Consider the following 19,419-nt stretch of genomic DNA (forward strand, 5'->3'; position numbering starts at 1 on the left):
TTTTGGAAATAAAATAAAAACAAAAAGTTTAAAGCACCCCCGTCTGCCCGTGCTCGTGCACGAATGCGAAAGTGCACGCTGGTCTCGTGTGTGTATATGTAAACATCGATAGCACCACATTTGTGAGGTATCACCGCAAATGTCACAGTGAGAGCAATAATTCTAGCTCCAGACCTCCCGTGTAACCTGTAAAGGCTTTTAAAGTGTTGCCTATGGTGATTTTTAGGTACCATACGTTGGTGCCATTACACAGGTGGACACCATTTTAAAGCATGACATGTTTGGTATCTATTTACTTGGCGTAACATCATCTTTTATATTTTACCAAAAAATGTGGGTATTTTATGCATTAAAATTAATTAAAGTGTATTTTTTTCCAAAAAATTTGCATTTCAAAACCGCTGTGCAAATATTGTCTAACATAAAAATTTGCAACACCCACCATTTTATTCTCTTGGGCCTCTGCTTAATAATATTTAATGACAAAAAACAGAAAATAGAGGGCACACCGGCCTTGTGCATTATCTTTAAAAAGGTTTATTAAAACAGAAAACGTAAAAGTACTACTCACAAGGGTAGATAAAAATCACGCATAATAGTCAAATTATGGTAGCAGTCTCCAGACCTATGGACAAGACGTGCAGACCGCTGCTGGCTGACGCGTTTCGAAGGTAGCACCTTCTTCTTCAGAGCCTAACAGTATCCATCTCTTACGGTACCTTAAATAATGTGCTCATCAAGGGAGCACAGACCACTTTCGGGGTGTATTTCCAAGTATATCCATGCTGCTTGTTAGACATATCTTATTAGTTGACAACTTTGTTTAAAAAACAATAGATTTTCATCTTCCTTCCTACATTTTCCAAATAATTGTGGCAAACTATTACATTTTCAAAAGAATCACTATGGGCTTGATTTACTAAAGGCAAATCCACTTTGCACTAACAATGCACTCAGTTTAGATTTCAGGGGAAGATTGGAAATTAGGGCAAGCTCCGCTGATTTTATCATCCAATCATGTACAAGCAAAAATGCTGTTTTTTTTTTATTTTCCTTGCATGTCCCACTCTGATATAGCAACTGCACTTCCAAGTGCACTTGCAGGGCAAAGTAGATTTGTCTTTAGTAAATAAACCCCTATGTCTTTCAGAAAATACCTTGCAGTGTTTGCTTTCCAAAATGGGTTCATTTTATGGGTGTTTCCATTGTTTTGGTGTTTCAGGACCTCCAAAAATGTGATAGGTAGTCAGGAAATAAGATGCGTAATTTTATGCTCCTGGAGCGCCTAAAGGCGCTGCTGGAATTTCAGACCCTTCTATGCATCTAGGCTGTGAAAAAGTCTCACATGTGGTATCCCCATACTGAATGCGCAGAATGCGTTTTGGTGTGTAATTGCAATTATGCCTATGCTGTGTGTGTGAGAGCTTGTAAAAATGACAACTTTGTGGGGGAAAAAAAACTAATTTTATTTAATTTCCTCATTTTCCAAAAAACTGCCTAGAAATTACCACTTACCATGCCTCTTACTAAATACCTTTGACTGTCTACTTTTCAAAAAGGGGTAATTTGGGGGATATTTGTACTGTCCCTGCGTTTTATGGTCTCAAGAAATGTGATAGGCAGTTAGTACATCAGGACTGATCAATTTATATATACACTACCGTTCAAAAGTTTGGGGTCACATTGAAATGTCCTTATTTTTGAAGGAAAAGCACTGTACTTTTAAATGAAGCTAACTTTAAACTAGTCCTAACTTTAAACAAATATACTCTATACATTGCTAATGTGGTAAATGACTATTCTAACTGCAAATGTCTAGTTTTTGGTACAATATCTACATAGGTGTATAGAGGCCCATTTCCAGCAACAATCACTCCAGTGTTCTAATGGTACAATGTGTTTGCTCATTGGCTCAGAAGGCTAATTGATGATTAGCAAACCCTTGTGCAATCATGTTCACACATCTAAAAACAGTCTAGCTCCTTCCAGAAGCTACAAAACTGACCTTCCTGTGAGCAGATTGAGTTTCTGGAGCATCACATTTGTGGGGTCAATTAAACGCTCAAAATGGCCAGAAAAAGAGAACTTTCATCTGAAACTCGACAGTCTATTCTTGTTCTTAGAAATGAAGGCTATTCCATGCGAGAAATTGCAAAGAAATTGAAGATTTCCTACAACGGTGTGTACTACTCCCTTCAGAGGACAGCACAAACAGGCTCTAACCAGAGTAGAAAAAGAAGTGGGAGGCCGCGTTGCACAACTAAGCAAGAAGATAAGCACATTAGAGTCTCTAGTTTGAGAAACAGACGCCTCACAGGTCCCCAACTGGCATCTTCATTAAATAGTACCCGCAAAACACCAGTGTCAACATCTACAGTGAAGAGGCGGCTGCGGGATTTTGGGCTTCAGGGCAGAGTGGCAAAGAAAAAGCCATATCTGAGACTGGCCAATAAAAGAAAAAGATTAAGATGGGCAAAAGAACACAGACATTGGACAGAGGAAGACTGGAAAAAAGTGTTGTGGACGGATGAATCCAAGTTTGAGGTGTTTGGATCACAAAGAAGAACGTTTGTGAGACGCAGAACAAATGAAAAGATGCTGGAGGAATGCCTGACGCCATCTGTTAAGCATGGTGGAGGTAATGTGATGGTCTGGGGTTGCTTTGGTGCTGGTAAGGTGGGAGCTTTGTACAGGGTAAAAGGGATTCTGAATAAGGAAGGCTATCACTCCATTTTGCAACGCCATGCCATACCCAGTGGACAGCGCTTGATTGGAGCCAATTTCATCCTACAACAGGACAATGACCCTAAACACACCTCCAAATTGTGCAAGAACTATTTACAGCAGAAGCAGGCAGCTGGTATTCTATCGGTAATGGAGTGGCCAGCACAGTCACCAGATCTGAACCCCATTGAGCTGTTGTGGGAGCAGCTTGACAGTATGGTACGCTAGAAGTGCCCATCCAACCAATCCAACTTGTGGGAGCTGCTTCTAGAAGCGTGGGGTGCAATTTCTCCAGCTTACCTCAATTAATTAACAGCTAGAATGCCAAAGGTGTGCAATGCTGTAATTGCTGCAAAAGGAGGATTCTTTGATGAAAGCAAAGTTTGATGTAAAAACAATGTTATTTCAAATACAAATCATTATTTCTAACCTTGTCAATGTCTTGACTCTATTTTCTATTCATTTCACAACGTATGGTGGTGAATAAGTGTGACTTTTCATGGAAAACACAAAATTGTTTGGGTGACCCCAAACTTTTGAACGGTAGTGTATATATATATATATATTGACATGGACATTCATTGTACTGTTCATTTAAGCACAAGAGAATCCATTTTGTTCTCACTGTTGAAATGTGTTCTGTAACCTTCACCTAACACACAGACACTTCTCCTACTAAACGCTCTCTACTCCCCCCTCCCTTTTCAAGGTTTTACTTTTGCAATTGTTCGATTCGCTAGTTTTTAATAATATATTTCTATTTGTTAGCTTTTAATAACATATTGCTATTTGTTAGTTTTTAATAACATCTCACACCACCCCTTTCTTATCTATGTATAAAATAACATGTAATAATAAATTTTTCACTGAACGGACATTTTAAACACAGTGATTGAGTCCTGTGAATCTGTTCCTGCAGCTGCAGTATTAACTTTGTTTTAGAGTCCCAATCAGAAATCAGTCATATCAGTCTTGGCGAGTCATAACAGGAGTTTGGCAGAGTCTCCAGAAGGAACCGCGCTTCGATCGGGATCATCGGGAAACGCAGACCTCAAATGCCGGCTAGGTAAGCTGCCCTTAAGCTTGCTATATTTCTGCCTTTTCCTATGTATCCTATCTGTCGGTTCTCAAGGAAACCAGACCACTCTCGGACCTTTCTGTTTGGGTAACGTGTGTGTGTGTGAATGTGTTTGTGTCCCCCTTCACGGGTTGGACTGTGTGTGGATAGGGAAAATCCTCTGCAGTTCCCTGCGTTGACTCCTTGTGGGCGACCTGGGTCAGAGGCGCATGGTAGGGTCAGATAAAACTCACAGAGAAGAGAAGAGACGAGGAGGGTCTCTTAATGAGTGTTTTGTCTATTGTCATAAACCCCTTCTATCCACGTAGATAAGTGGAGACTATTCTTGTAAATCTGCAGATTTGCTGTACTATTTGTTTTAGAGGCAAGAGGGTATAGGCAAAAGTAGAGAAGAGAGAAGACTGGCCAGTCATTATGGGCATTAAATTAATTAAGGGAATGAAGGGAGAGAGGCCTTCAGAAAATGCCCAGCGCAAGATGAGCGCTAGAGAATATATGAACCGAAGGTACGGTTCTGCCTATACTGAGCCCCTAGATAAATGGGTAGAATGCACAAAGGGAACAGCTAAACCTTTAAAATCTGAAGGGACTTTTGATTTAAAAGTATGGCAAACTTTTCTGCACGATTATGGCCCACTACTGTGCAGTGAAGGAACGTGGAGAATAGCTTGCACATGGGAGACAGAAGCTAAAGTAACAAATCAAACTGGCTTGACGGAGATATTTAATAAAAGTACTGCCCAAATTTACTACGTTTGGCCAGAAGACTCTGTAGAGGAGGACCCCCCACCTTATGTGGCTGCCAGTTTGGCTTTAAGGGGTCCACGCACAAAAGCAAAAGAATTAGATTACATGGAACACACAAAAGATGAGCTATGCAATATAGTAGAGAGCAGAGGTTTAACAGCCCCATATCAACCTACAAAAAGGGATTTGGCTCGTATCCTAGAAACAGATGATTGGCATAAATCAAAAGGCACATATGCAAACCTGGATCTCTCTGAACTTAAGGCTTTCGCCAGAGAAAGAGAGATAGAGTCTGAACTTCCGGAGCAAACCATAATTTCCAAATTGTGGCAGCAAGATGAAGAGAGAAGGAAGGGAGATGCCAGCCCTTCTGCCCCTGGCATAGAGACATCTGTTGCAGTTTATCCTGTCAGAACCCAATTAGTTTTTGAAGGTGATGCTGTTGACAGTAAGTCTCAAATTAAATGGCATGTACCTTTTAGTCCCCAAGATATGAGAGCCATATTAGAGGGATTGGGAGATCCTAGAAAGAATCCAATAGGGTTTGCAAACAAACTTAGTGCTGCACAGGAAGCATATGAGGCTTCTGCTACTGACATTCATCAGCTTCTTATTAAAGCAGTGGGAAGCAACATGTCTGGCTATATACTTAAAGAATGTGGTGTAGACGTCAAAAATCTAGGTAAGATGGTTAGTGGACGGGAGGTTTGTGAGAAATTGAAGGAAAAATTGCCCCAAATATATGGACAAACCAGACATGCTGAATTTATGAATGCTAAGCAAGGGAAAGAGGAAGCAGCAGGGGCTTATTGGAGGCGGTTAAGTGAGATGGCTGAGGAAGCAGGCATTAAAATAGAGGAAGAGAAGGCGGGAGAAACTGCAAGTCCATCTACACAACTGGTGAAACAAAGGTTTCTTGATGGTTTAATACCCCAGTTGAAAGAAAAGTTGTTCACAGCAAGGCCTGAGGCAGGCAATATGTCTATTCGAGACGTCCTGCCTATCCTGTTGTCCATAGAAAACAGGATTAACCAAAAAGACAGCAAACCCAAGGTAATGTACATGGGGAAGCAGAGAGGAAAAGGAAGAGGTAGAGGCAAAGGCAATTTCAGAAATCATGGCAATCGGGGACCAATTATATGCTACAATTGTGATGGGGAAGGACACATAGCCAAATTCTGCCATCTTCCTGACCGTAGACTAGAAAAGAGCTTAGAGGCCCCTCATGCTGATCCCAGTTCTCTGCCAAAAGCAGTGGATCAGGCATAGGAAAATGGCATGCCAGTATCAATCATGTTAAATAGGGGAGACAATGGTCCCGAGGCCAGAGTAAAAGTATTTTTACAAGAACTCCCCTATCCTGGAGGAGAAACAGAATTAACCTGTTTAATTGATACTGGTGCAAGCCGAAGTGTTTTTAATATAGAGGACTTACCTCCAGGATTATTATCTACAAATGTTATCTCTGGTGTTGGCCTAACCGGGACCTCTACTGATTTGGTTGAGTCCAAGCCACTTAAACTCAGGCTAGGACAGCAAACAGAAATTGTCACTAAAGTGTTAGTTTCAGACACAGTTCCTACCAATCTTTTGGGAGCTGACATTTTGAACCAAATTTTAGCAAACATAGACTACACTCCTACAGGAGTCCAAGTGGTCAGTAGTCTATCAGGAGAAGTTTTAAATTCTGCCTGTGGAGTATTTTTAATCCAAGACTCCACTCTGCCATTTCCACCAGAATTGAAAGTGATTCCCACTGAATTATGGGCCACCAGCAAATATGATGTAGGTCTGCTGGATTGCACCCCAGTCATGATAAAAATTAAACCAGGAGCCCATCTCCCACAGATTAAACAGTACCCACTGAGTATTGCTCAGACTGAGGGGATAAAGGATCAAATCACTCAACTGAAAGCAGCAGGGGTTGTTGTACCAATTAAGTCCCAGGTCAATACACCCCTGTTCCCAATTGCAAAGAAGCCAGACAAGAAGGGTGGGCAGGTGACATATCGCATGGTGCATGATTTGAGAGCCATTAACAATATAATAGAGGCAGATACCCCGATCGTGCCCAACCCCCGCACTTTACTAAGTGGAATACCTGCCTCCAGCACCTGCTTTACAGTGATTGATCTTGCAAATGCTTTCTTTTCGGTGCCCCTGCACCCAGATTGCTGGCACCTTTTTTCATTTACCCATGATGCCCAAAAGTTAGCATGGACAAGATTGCCCCAAGGCTGTGTGAGTAGCCCCTCTGAATATAATACTGCGTTAAAGCAAGTATTGGACCAATGGTCCCCCTCACACCCAAACACAGTTTTGCTTCAGTACATAGACGATTTGCTTATTTGTTCTGATACAAAGGACATTTGTAGCAGAGAAACAGTAAGCCTTCTCCTGTTTCTCTATAACAGTAACAACAAAGTTAGCAAAGATAAGCTACAATACTGCCAAGAGAAAGTGATCTTCCTGGGTCACTGCATTTCACATGGAATCCGTCACCTAACCCCAGATCGAGTTAAAACTCTACAAAACTTTGAAAAGCCAAAAAATGTACGGCAACTACGTGCCTTCCTGGGGTTAGTGAGATATTGTAGGGACTGGATTCCAAATGCATCAGAACTTATGGCTCCTCTATATGAGGCTACCACTAGAAACCCTTTCAAACTCACATGGGACAATGAATTGCAGATGAAGGAGCTTATTAAAAATTTGTCTGAAGCGCCCGCCATTGGACTTCCTGACTATACTAAGACTTTCTCGTTGTTCTGTCATGAAGTCAATGGATTTGCTGCAGGTGTACTCACCCAGCTACATGGAAACAAACAGAGGCCTGTGATGTATGTATCAGCCTCATTAGACCCTGTCATCAAAGGCTCCCCCAGTTGTATGCGAGCCATAGCAGCCTGCATTTTGCTGCTAGACAAAGTAACGGAGCTTGTACTAGATTCTGCTCTGATCCTGTATGTACCACATGCAGTACAGGAAATCATGAATCAAGTAAATACTAGACATGTGTCTGCCAGTAGATTTGACAAGTACCAGTCTGCTCTTTTTGCTCCATCGAATTTAACAATCAAACGATGTGTTACTTTAAATCCGGCTACTCTTCTTCCTATAATTGATGAGGAAGATGCAACAAATGGTACTGATGTAGAACCTGAGAGTTTTTCTCATGATTGTATGGCTCTTATGGAGGTAGAAAGGGCCTCTGTCACACCAGCAAAAGATGAGCCCTTATCAGATTGTGACACACACTTATTCGTAGATGGTTCCAGATTTTACACTGACGATGGTCAGCCACACACAGGGTTTGCTGTAACCACTACAGACACCATTTTACATCAGGAAGCATTGAAACCCCAGATGTCAGCACAGGAAGCGGAGTTGTATGCTGTAGTCAAAGCATGTCATCTCCTAGAGAATCAAAGGGGAAATGTTTACACTGACAGCAGATATGCATTTGGAATAGCCCACGATTTTGGGCCTATCTGGAAAGCACGGCACTTTCTGACTAGTGCAGGGAAGCCAGTGAGACATGCAAAACTCATAGAGCGGCTATTTGAGGCCTTTCAGAAACCAGCAGAAGTTGCCATCTTGAAGGTAAAAGGGCATGCAAGGGGAAGTGACATGACAGCCAGAGGAAATGCTTTAGCGGACCAAGCGGCAAAGGATGCTGCCCTTATGGCATTTGGAGTCACATCCACTGTAGGGGTCGCCCAGGTAGCGGGGACAGATTCCCCTCATCAAGAGCAGTGGGATGTAGAAACTCTAATTCAGTTGCAGAACCAGGCCCCTGATGAAGAGAAGGATAAGTGGATCAAATGTAATGCTACCCAAAATCAGCAGGGCCTGTGGAGCGCTGACAACAGGTGGTGTCTACCCAGGAGTTTGTACCCAGTTTTAGCACAGCTGGCACATGGCGTCAGTCATCTTGCTAAGGGCACGATGGTGGCACTTACTGACTGCTATTGGATAGCACCTGGATTTAGTGCATTTGCAGCCAGGTTTTGTGCTTCATGTCTCACTTGTGCTCTGTACAATGCAGGGAGGCCTGTTCATGTTCCCCAAAGGCATTCTCCAAAGCCAGATTTCCCTTTCCAAAGAATTCAAATAGACTACATTCAGATGCCCAGAATAGACACCTATGAGTTTGCTTTAGTGTGTGTTGACATGTTTTCAGGTTGGCCCGAGAGCTGGCCAGTAGCCAAAGCAAATGCAAAAACAACAGCAAAGAAAATTTTGAATGAAATAGTTTGTAGATATGGAGTTCCTGAAACTATTGAGAGTGACAGAGGAACCCATTTTACTGGGGAAGTAATGAAAGAGGTAATGGAAGCACTTCACATACAGCAAGCTTTCCATACACATTATCATCCACAAAGTAGTGGTAAAGTTGAGAGACTTAATGGAATTTTGAAAAACAGATGTGCAAAAATTAAAGCAGATACAGGAAAAGGATGGGTGGAAGCTTTGCCATTAGCCCTATATTCTGTACGAACTACCCCTAAACAACCACATGGGCTGTCCCCCTATGAGATTTTATTTGGAGGGCCACCCAAAACAGGGCTATATTTTCCCTAACAGTTGCAGGCTTCTCACTCTAATCTGTTAGAATATGTTCAGATTTTGCAAAGAACATTGAATAAAATACATGAAGGTGTTTATAAATCTATCCCCGACCCAGATTCTGTTTCAGGTATTCACAGAATCCAACCAGGTGACTGGGTGGTGGTCAAGCGACACGTCAGAAAGCCACTAGAACCAAAATTTGACGGACCACATTTGGTGCTTTTGACAACCGGTTCTGCTGTCAAGTTGGAAGGAAAGCCCACCTGGATTCACGCCAGTCACTGCAAGAAAATCCTGAAGTGATGATATCCTTTGAAAAAAAAGATGATAATGTTTCTTTTCTTTTTGTTGTTTGTGAGAACTGAGACATGGAAAAATAACCCTTTCATCCAAATGTTAAAATTGTATGCAACCCATAGCAACGCTAGTAACTGCTGGGTGTGTTCTCACTTACATCCCCAAACAGGAACAATACCCATGATAGCAATGCCTCTCAATTTCACTGATCTAAACAGGACCAGAATAAATGGCTCAGCTAAAAAAAGTAGTATTAGAGCACAGATTAACGCTAAATTATCTCACTGCAGCTCAAGGTGGGATGTGTAAGATATTTCGCACTGACTGTTGTATATACATTTCTGATAATGAGGACATTATTAAAGGGCATCTTGCTAAGATAAGAGAACTACAGAATAAGGCCAGAGATATTGCTAAAGATGGATGGAACCCCTTTCAGGGTTTAGGAGGTTTTGGTGATTTTTTATATGGCATAGCAACATGGTTACAGAAACTAGGCGCTTACATTGTGATGTTCCTATTTCTCATGTTTGTTATTTACTTCCTCATCAGGCTATGCCTCTGTGTGACTACCCGCTGTACCAACAAATGTACCACCAGCCCTGATGAACCCATTATTGTGAGAAAGCTAGGAGAGAGCTGAACAGGACGCCGTCTCTCTGCGCCAATGTAACAGGAGTTACCAGCAATCGGCTGAACGTAACGCGGAGAAGAATGGTGTCAAATAAACAAAAGGGGGGAAATGACATGGACATTCATTGTACTGTTCATTTAAGCACAAGAGAATCCATTTTGTTCTCACTGTTGAAATGTGTTCTGTAACCTTCACCTAACACACAGACACTTCTCCTACTAAACGCTCTCTACTCCCCCCTCCCTTTTCAAGGTTTTACTTTTGCAATTGTTCGATTCGCTAGTTTTTATATTTCTATTTGTTAGCTTTTAATAACATATTGCTATTTGTTAGTTTTTAATAACATCTCACACCACCCCTTTCTTATCTATGTATAAAATAACATGTAATAATAAATTTTTCACTGAACGGACATTTTAAACACAGTGATTGAGTCCTGTGAATCTGTTCCTGCAGCTGCAGTATTAACTTTGTTTTAGAGTCCCAATCAGAAATCAGTCATATCAATATGTACACACCATAGATTGTATACTCTATAACTTTCACACAGACTAAACAATATAAAGGGTTTTGTGTTGATTTTACAAAAAAATGTAGCAGAATACATTTTGCCATAATTTTATAAAGAAAGATTCTTTACTTGTAAAATTTTAAAACAAAACTAAGAATAGGGTTTTTTTTTGTTTTTGTTTTTTTTAATCAAACTTTTCGGTACTTTTTCATTTATTTAGCAAAAAATTAAAAACCCAGTGGTGATTAAATGCCACCAAAATAAAGCTCTATTGGCCTTAAAAAAAAAATGATAAACATTGTTTGGGGTAAAGTGTTTTTTTGGGGCAAATTCGTAATTGAGTAATTGTCACTCAAAGTGTGATAGCGTTGAAAGCAGAAAATTGGCCTGGATTTGAAGGGGTTGAAGGTGTCTGGTCTTGAAGTGGTTAAGAAAACTGTAGCTACAGCGAGACATGATGCCAAACGCACTAAAGATAATGTAGATTTGGGGTTTACATACACTTTAAACAGATCTTCCATTTTTAAATGATTCAAGCATAATTTAAACTCCAATGTAATAGTAAGTAAAATGGCATTCTAATGTTTTATTTTCTTAACAGGCATGTCATCTACTAAGCCATCTTCTGAGTTTCTATCATTACTTAACGGTTTGCTACAGAAGGACCCATTAAAAAGGTAGGGAGACCTGAACAAAATAGCTGGATGAATGATGTCTGCTAATTGTTTCTCAAGGCCCATGGTGTTCATATGACATAAATACATGTAAAATGAAAACAATCCAAACAAGTTTGAAAACACATCTAGAACAAGATCCAAACAAAAAGTAAAAACTTAGTTCAGTTTGCAAATGGCAGCAGGTGAGCACATGCCGCAGTCGTGATGCTTTGCATTGCAGCTCAGCAAAAGTAGAGTCCCCCATTGTGTCTGGCGGGCAGCATCTTACCTGCATCTTCTACCTAGCTTCTTCTGGGTGCCGTCTTCATTGGTGATAAAGGATGGCGTCACTCCTGTGCATGCACAGGAGTTCAGTAATTCTGGCACACAGGATCTGTGTTGAAATGTAAACTGAGCAGTGCATGCGCAGCTGAGTACATTCTAAAGAAGACTGCAAGAAGGAGGGTAGTGATAAAAAGATATTTCCCCTAACTGGACTTTTAAAGGCACAGAAATTGCATGGTAGGTAAAAAAGTATCAATTTTATTAATAGCGTATTTGCTACAAAGGATACAGAATAAAAAAAAGGATGGGAAAGATAAGCGGAATGCTATCAAAAATACACATAATTTATGACAGTCACCACAACCATTAACAGTATGGTCTATGTTTCACCCAACGCGTTTCGTAGTTTTTCAAAATCTCCTTCGGGGGTATGTGAAGGGGTCAATCATGTGTCTATAACATATTAATAGACAGTTTAGACATATATATATTCAATAACAATATACAAATACAGTAAACTACATATAGCCTGTCTACTTACATGTTTTGTGAAACAGTCATATGCATAACATTCCAATACAGTATTAAAAGCAACACAAAAGTTGAGCGGAGTTGTGTCTTGAGTTTACCCGTTTGTAATCTTCTTGTATCACATTCAAATTAAATATGCTTGCTGAATAGTAACCAAAGCAACCCGGCGGAGAGTAACCATCCAATGGTGCTGAAGTCAATGAGAGGCATAGCCCTGTAGATGAAAGCGTTTTAGGCTATATGTATAGTAATTAAGTCTAAGGTCATATGTTAATACTACACATAAGGTACTAGATTGAATGAAAAGATGTACCATGTGATAGAAAATAGAAAATAAATGCTGCCTATTCACAGGCCATTAGAATACGCTACCAGCCATGTAGCAAGAAGGAGGGTAGGCTTTTTTTTATTGCAGAAGAGACATTTCATGTCTCTTCTGCGATTAGGAGCCTGGCTGCTTGTGTTTTTTAAAAGTGTGTATGTATGTAATGTATTCTGCTTCTAATGGGAACATCTAGAAGTTTTAATTGTGCCTAAGATGTACCCTGAATTTTTTTTTTTTTTTTTTCTCGAATGACTTTTGAATAATAGCAGTGCACTTCCTGGTCTGTGAGTGTACCTAGACATTCTTGTGCTTGCAGCCTTATAGCTCTATATCTGCAGTGATACCCAAGGCACTGCTGCCTCTGACTTCTAGTTTTTAAGGATACATTCACCTTTTGGAACATGTTACGTGTTCTTCCTGTATTTAGGGTGGAAAATGTAACCTGTTCCAGCAGCTGCAACCTCCCTCACCCCTACCCCCAGTGACAGCGGGCGGGCATCTTCTCCAGGTGCCCACTATCACTATTTGAGAAACACATGGCTGTATGGGGTGCAATGCTTTCCAGGCTCCAAGTAAAAAAATAAATACATTTTTACCTACAAAAGGTTTGCATTTATTTTTATTTTTTTTTTAAAAGGTGAACTTATCCTTTTAGAGATTTGGAGTGAGATTTTGGTGTTGTCACTACTATTGTTGCTCATTGTTTTCCTTGTTGGAAGCTCTGATATAAGGAGGCAGTTCCTGCCTCTACCAAAATGACGGTTTCCACTCACAACCATAGCACAGAGTAAAGCATGGTAAGTCGGTAAGAGGGGAAAAACCTGCAAGAAGACCACAGGCAGGCTTTGCCCTCTGCCTGCTTTTTTAGGGCACAGCTTCTAAAATTCAGTTTCTCTTTTACATTTTCATTTGTATGATTCAGCATTTAGCCTAGGTTCACATTGGTTTGATTTGGCATGCAATTTAACCTGTCAAATCGCATGCCATATCGGCAGCTATTGCCAGCAATGGCACCATCCGAATCGGTGCGGCGCCACACTGATTCCCAAAAGCAGTTCCTGTACTAATTTTGGCGACTTTGGTGGGCGATTTGTATAGGCATCTATGCATGAACCAGCACAGATGTCTGTCAATCGCCCCCGAAGTCGGACTGCATTGCCGGGTTGAAATTGTGCAAGTTCTAACCCGCAGCAATGTGAACCTGGGCTTAGAAACAGAATGCACATTTGCAGTTTACTAAAAGCACAAGAATAAATAATAATGTTATCTGTCCAGATATAATTTCAAGTCTTTAAAAGGATATTAAGCTAGTGAAATTAATGGAAACAAATGATTCAATCCAACAAGCATGCAACTCCAATAAGATAAACTAATAGAATTAGCTGCAGTAAGGCTTGTTGTCTAAATCCTCAAGATCATGTATTCAGGTCTTACAACAGATTGACACTTTAGATTATACCAGACTAGAAGGAATTGCTTTCACAAGGTTTTACCAGCTAAGTTGTGTAGAAGAAGCTTAACCACTTCAGCCCGGGAGGATTTTACCCCCTTCCTGACCAGAGCACATTTTGCGATTCGGCACTGTGTTGCTTTAACTAACAATTGTGCGGTCGTACAACGTTGTACCCAAACAAAACTGACGTCCTTTTTTCCCCACAAATAGAGCTTTCTTTTGGTGGTATTTGATCGCCTTTGCGTTTTTTATTTTTTGCACTATAAACAAAAAAGAGCATCAATTTTGAAGAAAACACAATATTTTTTACTTTTTGCTATAATAAATATCCCCCAAAAATATATATAAAAAAAAAACATATTTTTTTCCTCAGTTTAGGCCGATATGTATTCTTCTACATATTTTTTTGGTAAAAAAAACCGCAATAAGCGTATATTGATTGGTTTGCGCAAAATGTATGGCGTCTACAAAACATAGTTTTATGGCATTTTTATTTTTAATTTTTTTTTTATTAGTAATGGCGGCGATCTGTGATTTTTATCGAGACTGCTACATTATGGCAGACACATCGGACACTTTTGACACTATTTTGGGACCATTGTCATTTATACAGCGATCAGGGCTATAAAAATGCATTGATTGCTGTGCAAATGACACTGGCAGTGAAGGGGTTAACCACTAGGGGGCGGTGAAGGGGTTAAGTGTGTCCTAGGGAGTGATTCTAACTGTGAGGGGGCTGGGCTTCAACACACAGGACAGTGATCACTGCTCGATGACAGAGAGCAGTGATCTCTGTCATGTCACTAGGCAGAAGGGGGAAATGCTTTGTTAACAAAAGTATCTCCCTGTTCCACCTCTCCGTGACACGATCGCGGGCACCCGGCAGACATCGAGTCCACGGGACCCACGGTCACGGAGATCGCGGCAGGCGCGCGCCCGCAACACCGCTTCTTAAAGGGGACGTACCTATACGCCCTTTTGCCTACCAGTGCCATTCTGCCAATGTAAATCAGCGTGCGCTGGGCGGCAAGCGGTTAAAGCTGAAATCCAGGAAAAACAAACATACACACACACATGCAAAAGCCATGTGCATTCTTACCTGAATCTTGGTGTTCTTTGTGTATTTCTTCCAGATCTGTGCACTTTGCCTCCATTCTACAGACCACACTGCTGCTCTTTTATTGTATACAGTGACTGGTTTTGTATGCGCCCCCCTCTTGTAGTTTTCTGCAGGCAGCCTGTAGTGTATGTAGCTATTGGGTCCCTCCCACAGCTTTCCTATTTGCACAGGCTGAATACAGCACAGTGATGACATCACTGCTACTTTTACAAGGAAATATCTGGGCTCGCAAAGGCATTTGGTGCACTCAAAGTGAGTACATTTCCTTTGTGGCTGTTAAGAGCTATATTTAAGAAAGTTTTTATGCCTGGAATACAGCTTATTTTTTTTTTCCGCTGTGGACAAAACGTGGCCAGTCAAATTCCTCCACCCCAGACTCGCTCATCCATGTCTTTATGGACCTTGCTTTGTGCACTGGTGCGCAGTCATGTTGGAACAGGAAGGGGCCAATCCCAAACTGTTCTCACTAAATTGGGAGCATGAAATTGTCCAAAATGTCTTGGTATGCTGACGCCTGAAGAGTTCCCTTCACTGCAACTAAGGGGCCAAGCCCAACCCTTGAAAAACAACCCCACAGCATTATCCCCCCTCCACCAGATGATTTGGACCAGTACACAAAGCAAATTCCATAAAGGAATGGATGAGCGAGTTTGGGGTGGAGGAACTTGACTGGCCTGCACAGAGTCCTCAACTAGATAGAACACCTTTGGGATGAATTCGAATGGAGACTGCAAGTGTATATGTATATATGTGTGTGTATATACAGTGGGAAAGGAAAGTATTCAGACCCCCTTAAATTTTTCACTCTTTGTTATATTGCAGCCATTTGCTAAAATCATTTAAGTTCATTTTTTTTTCCTCATTAATGTTTACACAGCACCCCATATTGACATATAAAACACAGAATTGTTGACATTTTTGCACATTTCTTAAAAAAGAAAAACTGAAATATCACATGGTCCTAAGTATTCAGACCCTTTGCTGTGACACTCATATATTTAACTCAGGTGCTGTCCATTTCTTCTGATCATCCTTGAGATGGTTCTACACCTTCATTTGTGTCCAGCTGTGTTTGATTATACTGATTGGACTTGATTAGGAAAGCCACACACCTGTCTATAAAAGACCTTATAACTCGCAGTGCATGTCAGAGCAAATGAGAATCATGAGGTCAAAGGAACTGCCTGAAGAACTCAGAGACAGAATTGTGGCAAGGCACAGATCTGGCCAAGGTTACAAAGAAAATTCTGCTGCATTTAAGGTTCCTAAGAGCAGAGTGGCCTCCATAATCCTTAAATGGAAGACGTTTGGGATGACCAGAACCCTTCCTAGAGCTGGCCGTCTGGCCAAACTGAGCTATCGGGGGGAGAAGAGCATTGGTGAGAGAGGTAAAGAAGAATCCAAAGGTCACTGTGGCTGAGCTCCAGAGATGCATTCGGGAGATGGGAGAAAGTTGTAGAAAGTCAACCATCACTGCAGCCCTCCACCAGTCGGGGCTTTATGGCAGAGTGACCCGAGGGAGGCCTCTCCTTAGTGCAAGACACATGAAAGCCCGCATGGAGTTTGCTAAAAAAAACACCTGAAGGACTCCAAGATGGTGAGAAATGAGATTCTTCGGTCTGATGAGACCAAGATAGAACTTTTTGGCCTTAAGTCTAAGCGGTATGTGTGGAGAAAACCAGGCACTGCTCATCACCTGTCCAATACAGTCCCAACAGTGAAGCATGGTGGTGGCAGCATCATGCTGTGGGGGTGTTTTTCAGCTGCAGGGACAGGACGACTGGTTGCAATCGAGGGAAAGATGAATGCGGCCAAGTACAGGGATATCCTGGACGAAAACCTTCCCCAGAGTGCTCAGGACCTCAGACTGGGCCGAAGGTTTACCTTCCAACAAGACAATGACCCTAAGCACACAGCTAAAATAAGGAAGGAGTGGCTTCACAACAACTCCGTGACTGTTTTTGAATGGGCCAGCCAGAGCCCTGACTTAAACAAAATTGAGTATCTCTGGAGAGACCTAAAAATGGCTGTCCACCTACGTTTATCGTCCAACCTGACAGAACCGGAGAGGATCTGCAAGGAGGAATGGCAGAGGATCCCCAAATCCAGGTGTGAAAAACTTGTTGCATCTTTCCCAAAAAGACTCATGGCTGTATTAGATCAAAAGGGTGCTTCTACTAAATACTGAGCAAAGGGTCTGAATACTTAGCACCATGTGATATTTCAGTTTTTCTTTTTTTAAAAATCTGCAAAAATGTCAACAATTCTGTGTTTTTCTGTCACTATGGGGGGCTGTGTGTACATTAATGAGGAAAAAAAATGATTTTAGCAAATATCTATCTATCTATCTATCTATCTATCTATCTATCTATCTATCTATCTATCTATCTATCTATCTATCTATCTATCTTTCATTTGTGCATTAAAAAAAAACATAAACACTGAATAAGTGCATGTTAATGCTATACGCTTAATACATAAATAGTGAGTGAAATGGTTTCTTCCTTTCTGGAAATTATTAGCTCTTATCTAATAGCAGTACGCAAAAGTATGAACTAGAATGGAAAACTTGATTGTTTCCAAGGGCAGAAATTTCCATTATTTGAACCTTTTGCTGCTGTTGTTGCTTTGTTGAATTACGTAGTTCGCATTTAATTAGGTTCTTCAGCATAAATGAGGCTGCATTCACACCTGAGTGTTTCAAAGTCGCACGTTTTTACAGCGATTTTGCTGTGGTTTTTGCCAAGATTTTGTTCAGGTCACCAATGTAAAAGACAGAAGAACTCCTGTAATCTGACCCAAAGAAGCTCATGTTCTTTTTTGAGCTCAGGGCGTTTTTCAGGCGTTTTGCTTTAGGTGACGAAACGCTCAGATGTGAACAGGTGCCATTAAAATGAATGGGATTTTGCTTGTTAGGCGGTTTCCATTCTAAACAAAGGGAAGTGGGAGGGAAAAGGAGAGGTTTGGGAGATCATGAGAGATGTTACAGGGAGGCAAAAACAATTTAGTGAAAAATGGATTAGGGCTCTTTCATGCAAGCTTTGCTCTCTGAAGAGCAATCCGTGTTCACATCACTCTTCAGTAAGCATTTGGCAGGCAGTGAAGAGGCATTGTCTCGTTTCCCCACTGCCTTGAAGATTTTCTTTAAGTAGTCGATGTGTACGGATTATTTTTGGAGAAAAAGAACATAGCTTAGTGTCACTTTAAATGACGAATTTCGGATAGAGCAGAAATAGGATCCTGCAAATCCTATCTGGACTTCTGAATTGCAGGCCGGTCATTCCCATGGCACTGACTCAATTCACAGGAGGAAAACAGAACCACAAGTGTATGAATAATAATATAATGATATTTATTAACTACCACTATTTATTCAGCCGTCATTTAAATGCACACTCTATACTGTTTGCATAGCATTTAGCTGGCAGGTAAAGAGCACAAACCAAACCTGGATGTTAGATGCAGCAATGATCACAGAGAATGCAGTAACCACTTGCTGACCAGGCCCTTTCAGGCACTTTTTGTTTACAAGTAAAAATCTGAATTTTTTTGCTAGAAAATTACTTAAAACCCCCAAACATTATATTTTTTTTTATAGAAGAGACCCTAGAGAATAAAAGCCGATCATTGCAATTTTTTGTGCACACTTTAATGAATTGTATTATTATTTTATTTGGTAAAATATAAATGATGATGTTACGCCAAGTATGGCACTGCATGTAATGCTTGGTGCGGTCATTTTTAGGCCTTTTTGGCTGACATGTTAACGAATCCTCAGTGGCTTTTTCACTGACGTTCCTGGCTGCAGTAGCAAATGGTTTTTACAGGGCAGGTTTGCTTGTCCCAGCACCCAACCCTCCTCTTTTCGCAGCCGGGCTTGGGACCGGCCATGGCAGAGTTAAAAAAATTCAACACTTTTCCCAAATTAGTCACCGTAACGACTTGAAATATAGTGGCAACTAAACAAGATCCAGGTCCCATTGTAGGAGAAACAGAGTAGTCAAGGCTTCACAAAGTCTTTAGGCACACCCAAATATGGCACTGCATGTAATGCTTGGTACAGTCATTCTTAGGCCTTTTTGGCTGAGATTAATAAAAGTAAAATTGTTTGGGTATATTGGCGCTACCTAAAAATGGTTATACTCTGGGATAGCCTAAAGTATAGCACTCCCTACTAATGTTCATAGATCTTAGGTGTGCAATATGTATGGACCCCCTATTACAGTATGGGTGGTCCTACGATCAGTATAAATCCACTACTCATATATTATGGAAATTTATGATAATTACCAAGTGTCGCACAGCTTACTGTGTCCTACAGCCTTTGGGAAGGAAGCCAGAGGCTGCATACCATACTGTGCATTTATTAATAACCATATATCTCTATGATGGTATATAGATATTGTGTTGTCCTAATTTAATTCCATATGTATGAACAACATATATTGTATTGCATAGAGCAAACCAGATATAGCAGATCCAACAA

At 40.9% G+C, this 19,419-nt stretch overlaps 1 protein-coding gene across 7 annotated transcripts in view; it reads left to right on the forward strand.

The window, feature by feature from the left end:
• The window catches only part of LOC141144580 (serine/threonine-protein kinase ULK4-like), a 580,148-nt gene that overhangs the window by 77,333 nt on the left and 483,396 nt on the right, over positions 1–19,419 (forward strand). For 5 of the 7 annotated variants that reach the window (XM_073630403.1, XM_073630402.1, XM_073630398.1 and 2 more), the window contains exon 8: positions 9,237–10,477. In XM_073630403.1, the coding sequence (XP_073486504.1) occupies positions 9,237–9,424 (188 nt within the window). In that variant the 3' untranslated portion in view covers positions 9,425–10,477. Of the gene's footprint in view, positions 1–9,236; positions 10,478–11,164; positions 11,241–19,419 lie in introns of those variants that run through there. The other 2 variants (XM_073630399.1, XM_073630404.1) reach the window with 2 other exon arrangements.

Source organism: Aquarana catesbeiana, linkage group LG05 (genome assembly GCF_042186555.1).
Source record: "Aquarana catesbeiana isolate 2022-GZ linkage group LG05, ASM4218655v1, whole genome shotgun sequence".
Taxonomy (NCBI): Eukaryota; Metazoa; Chordata; class Amphibia; order Anura; family Ranidae; genus Aquarana; species Aquarana catesbeiana.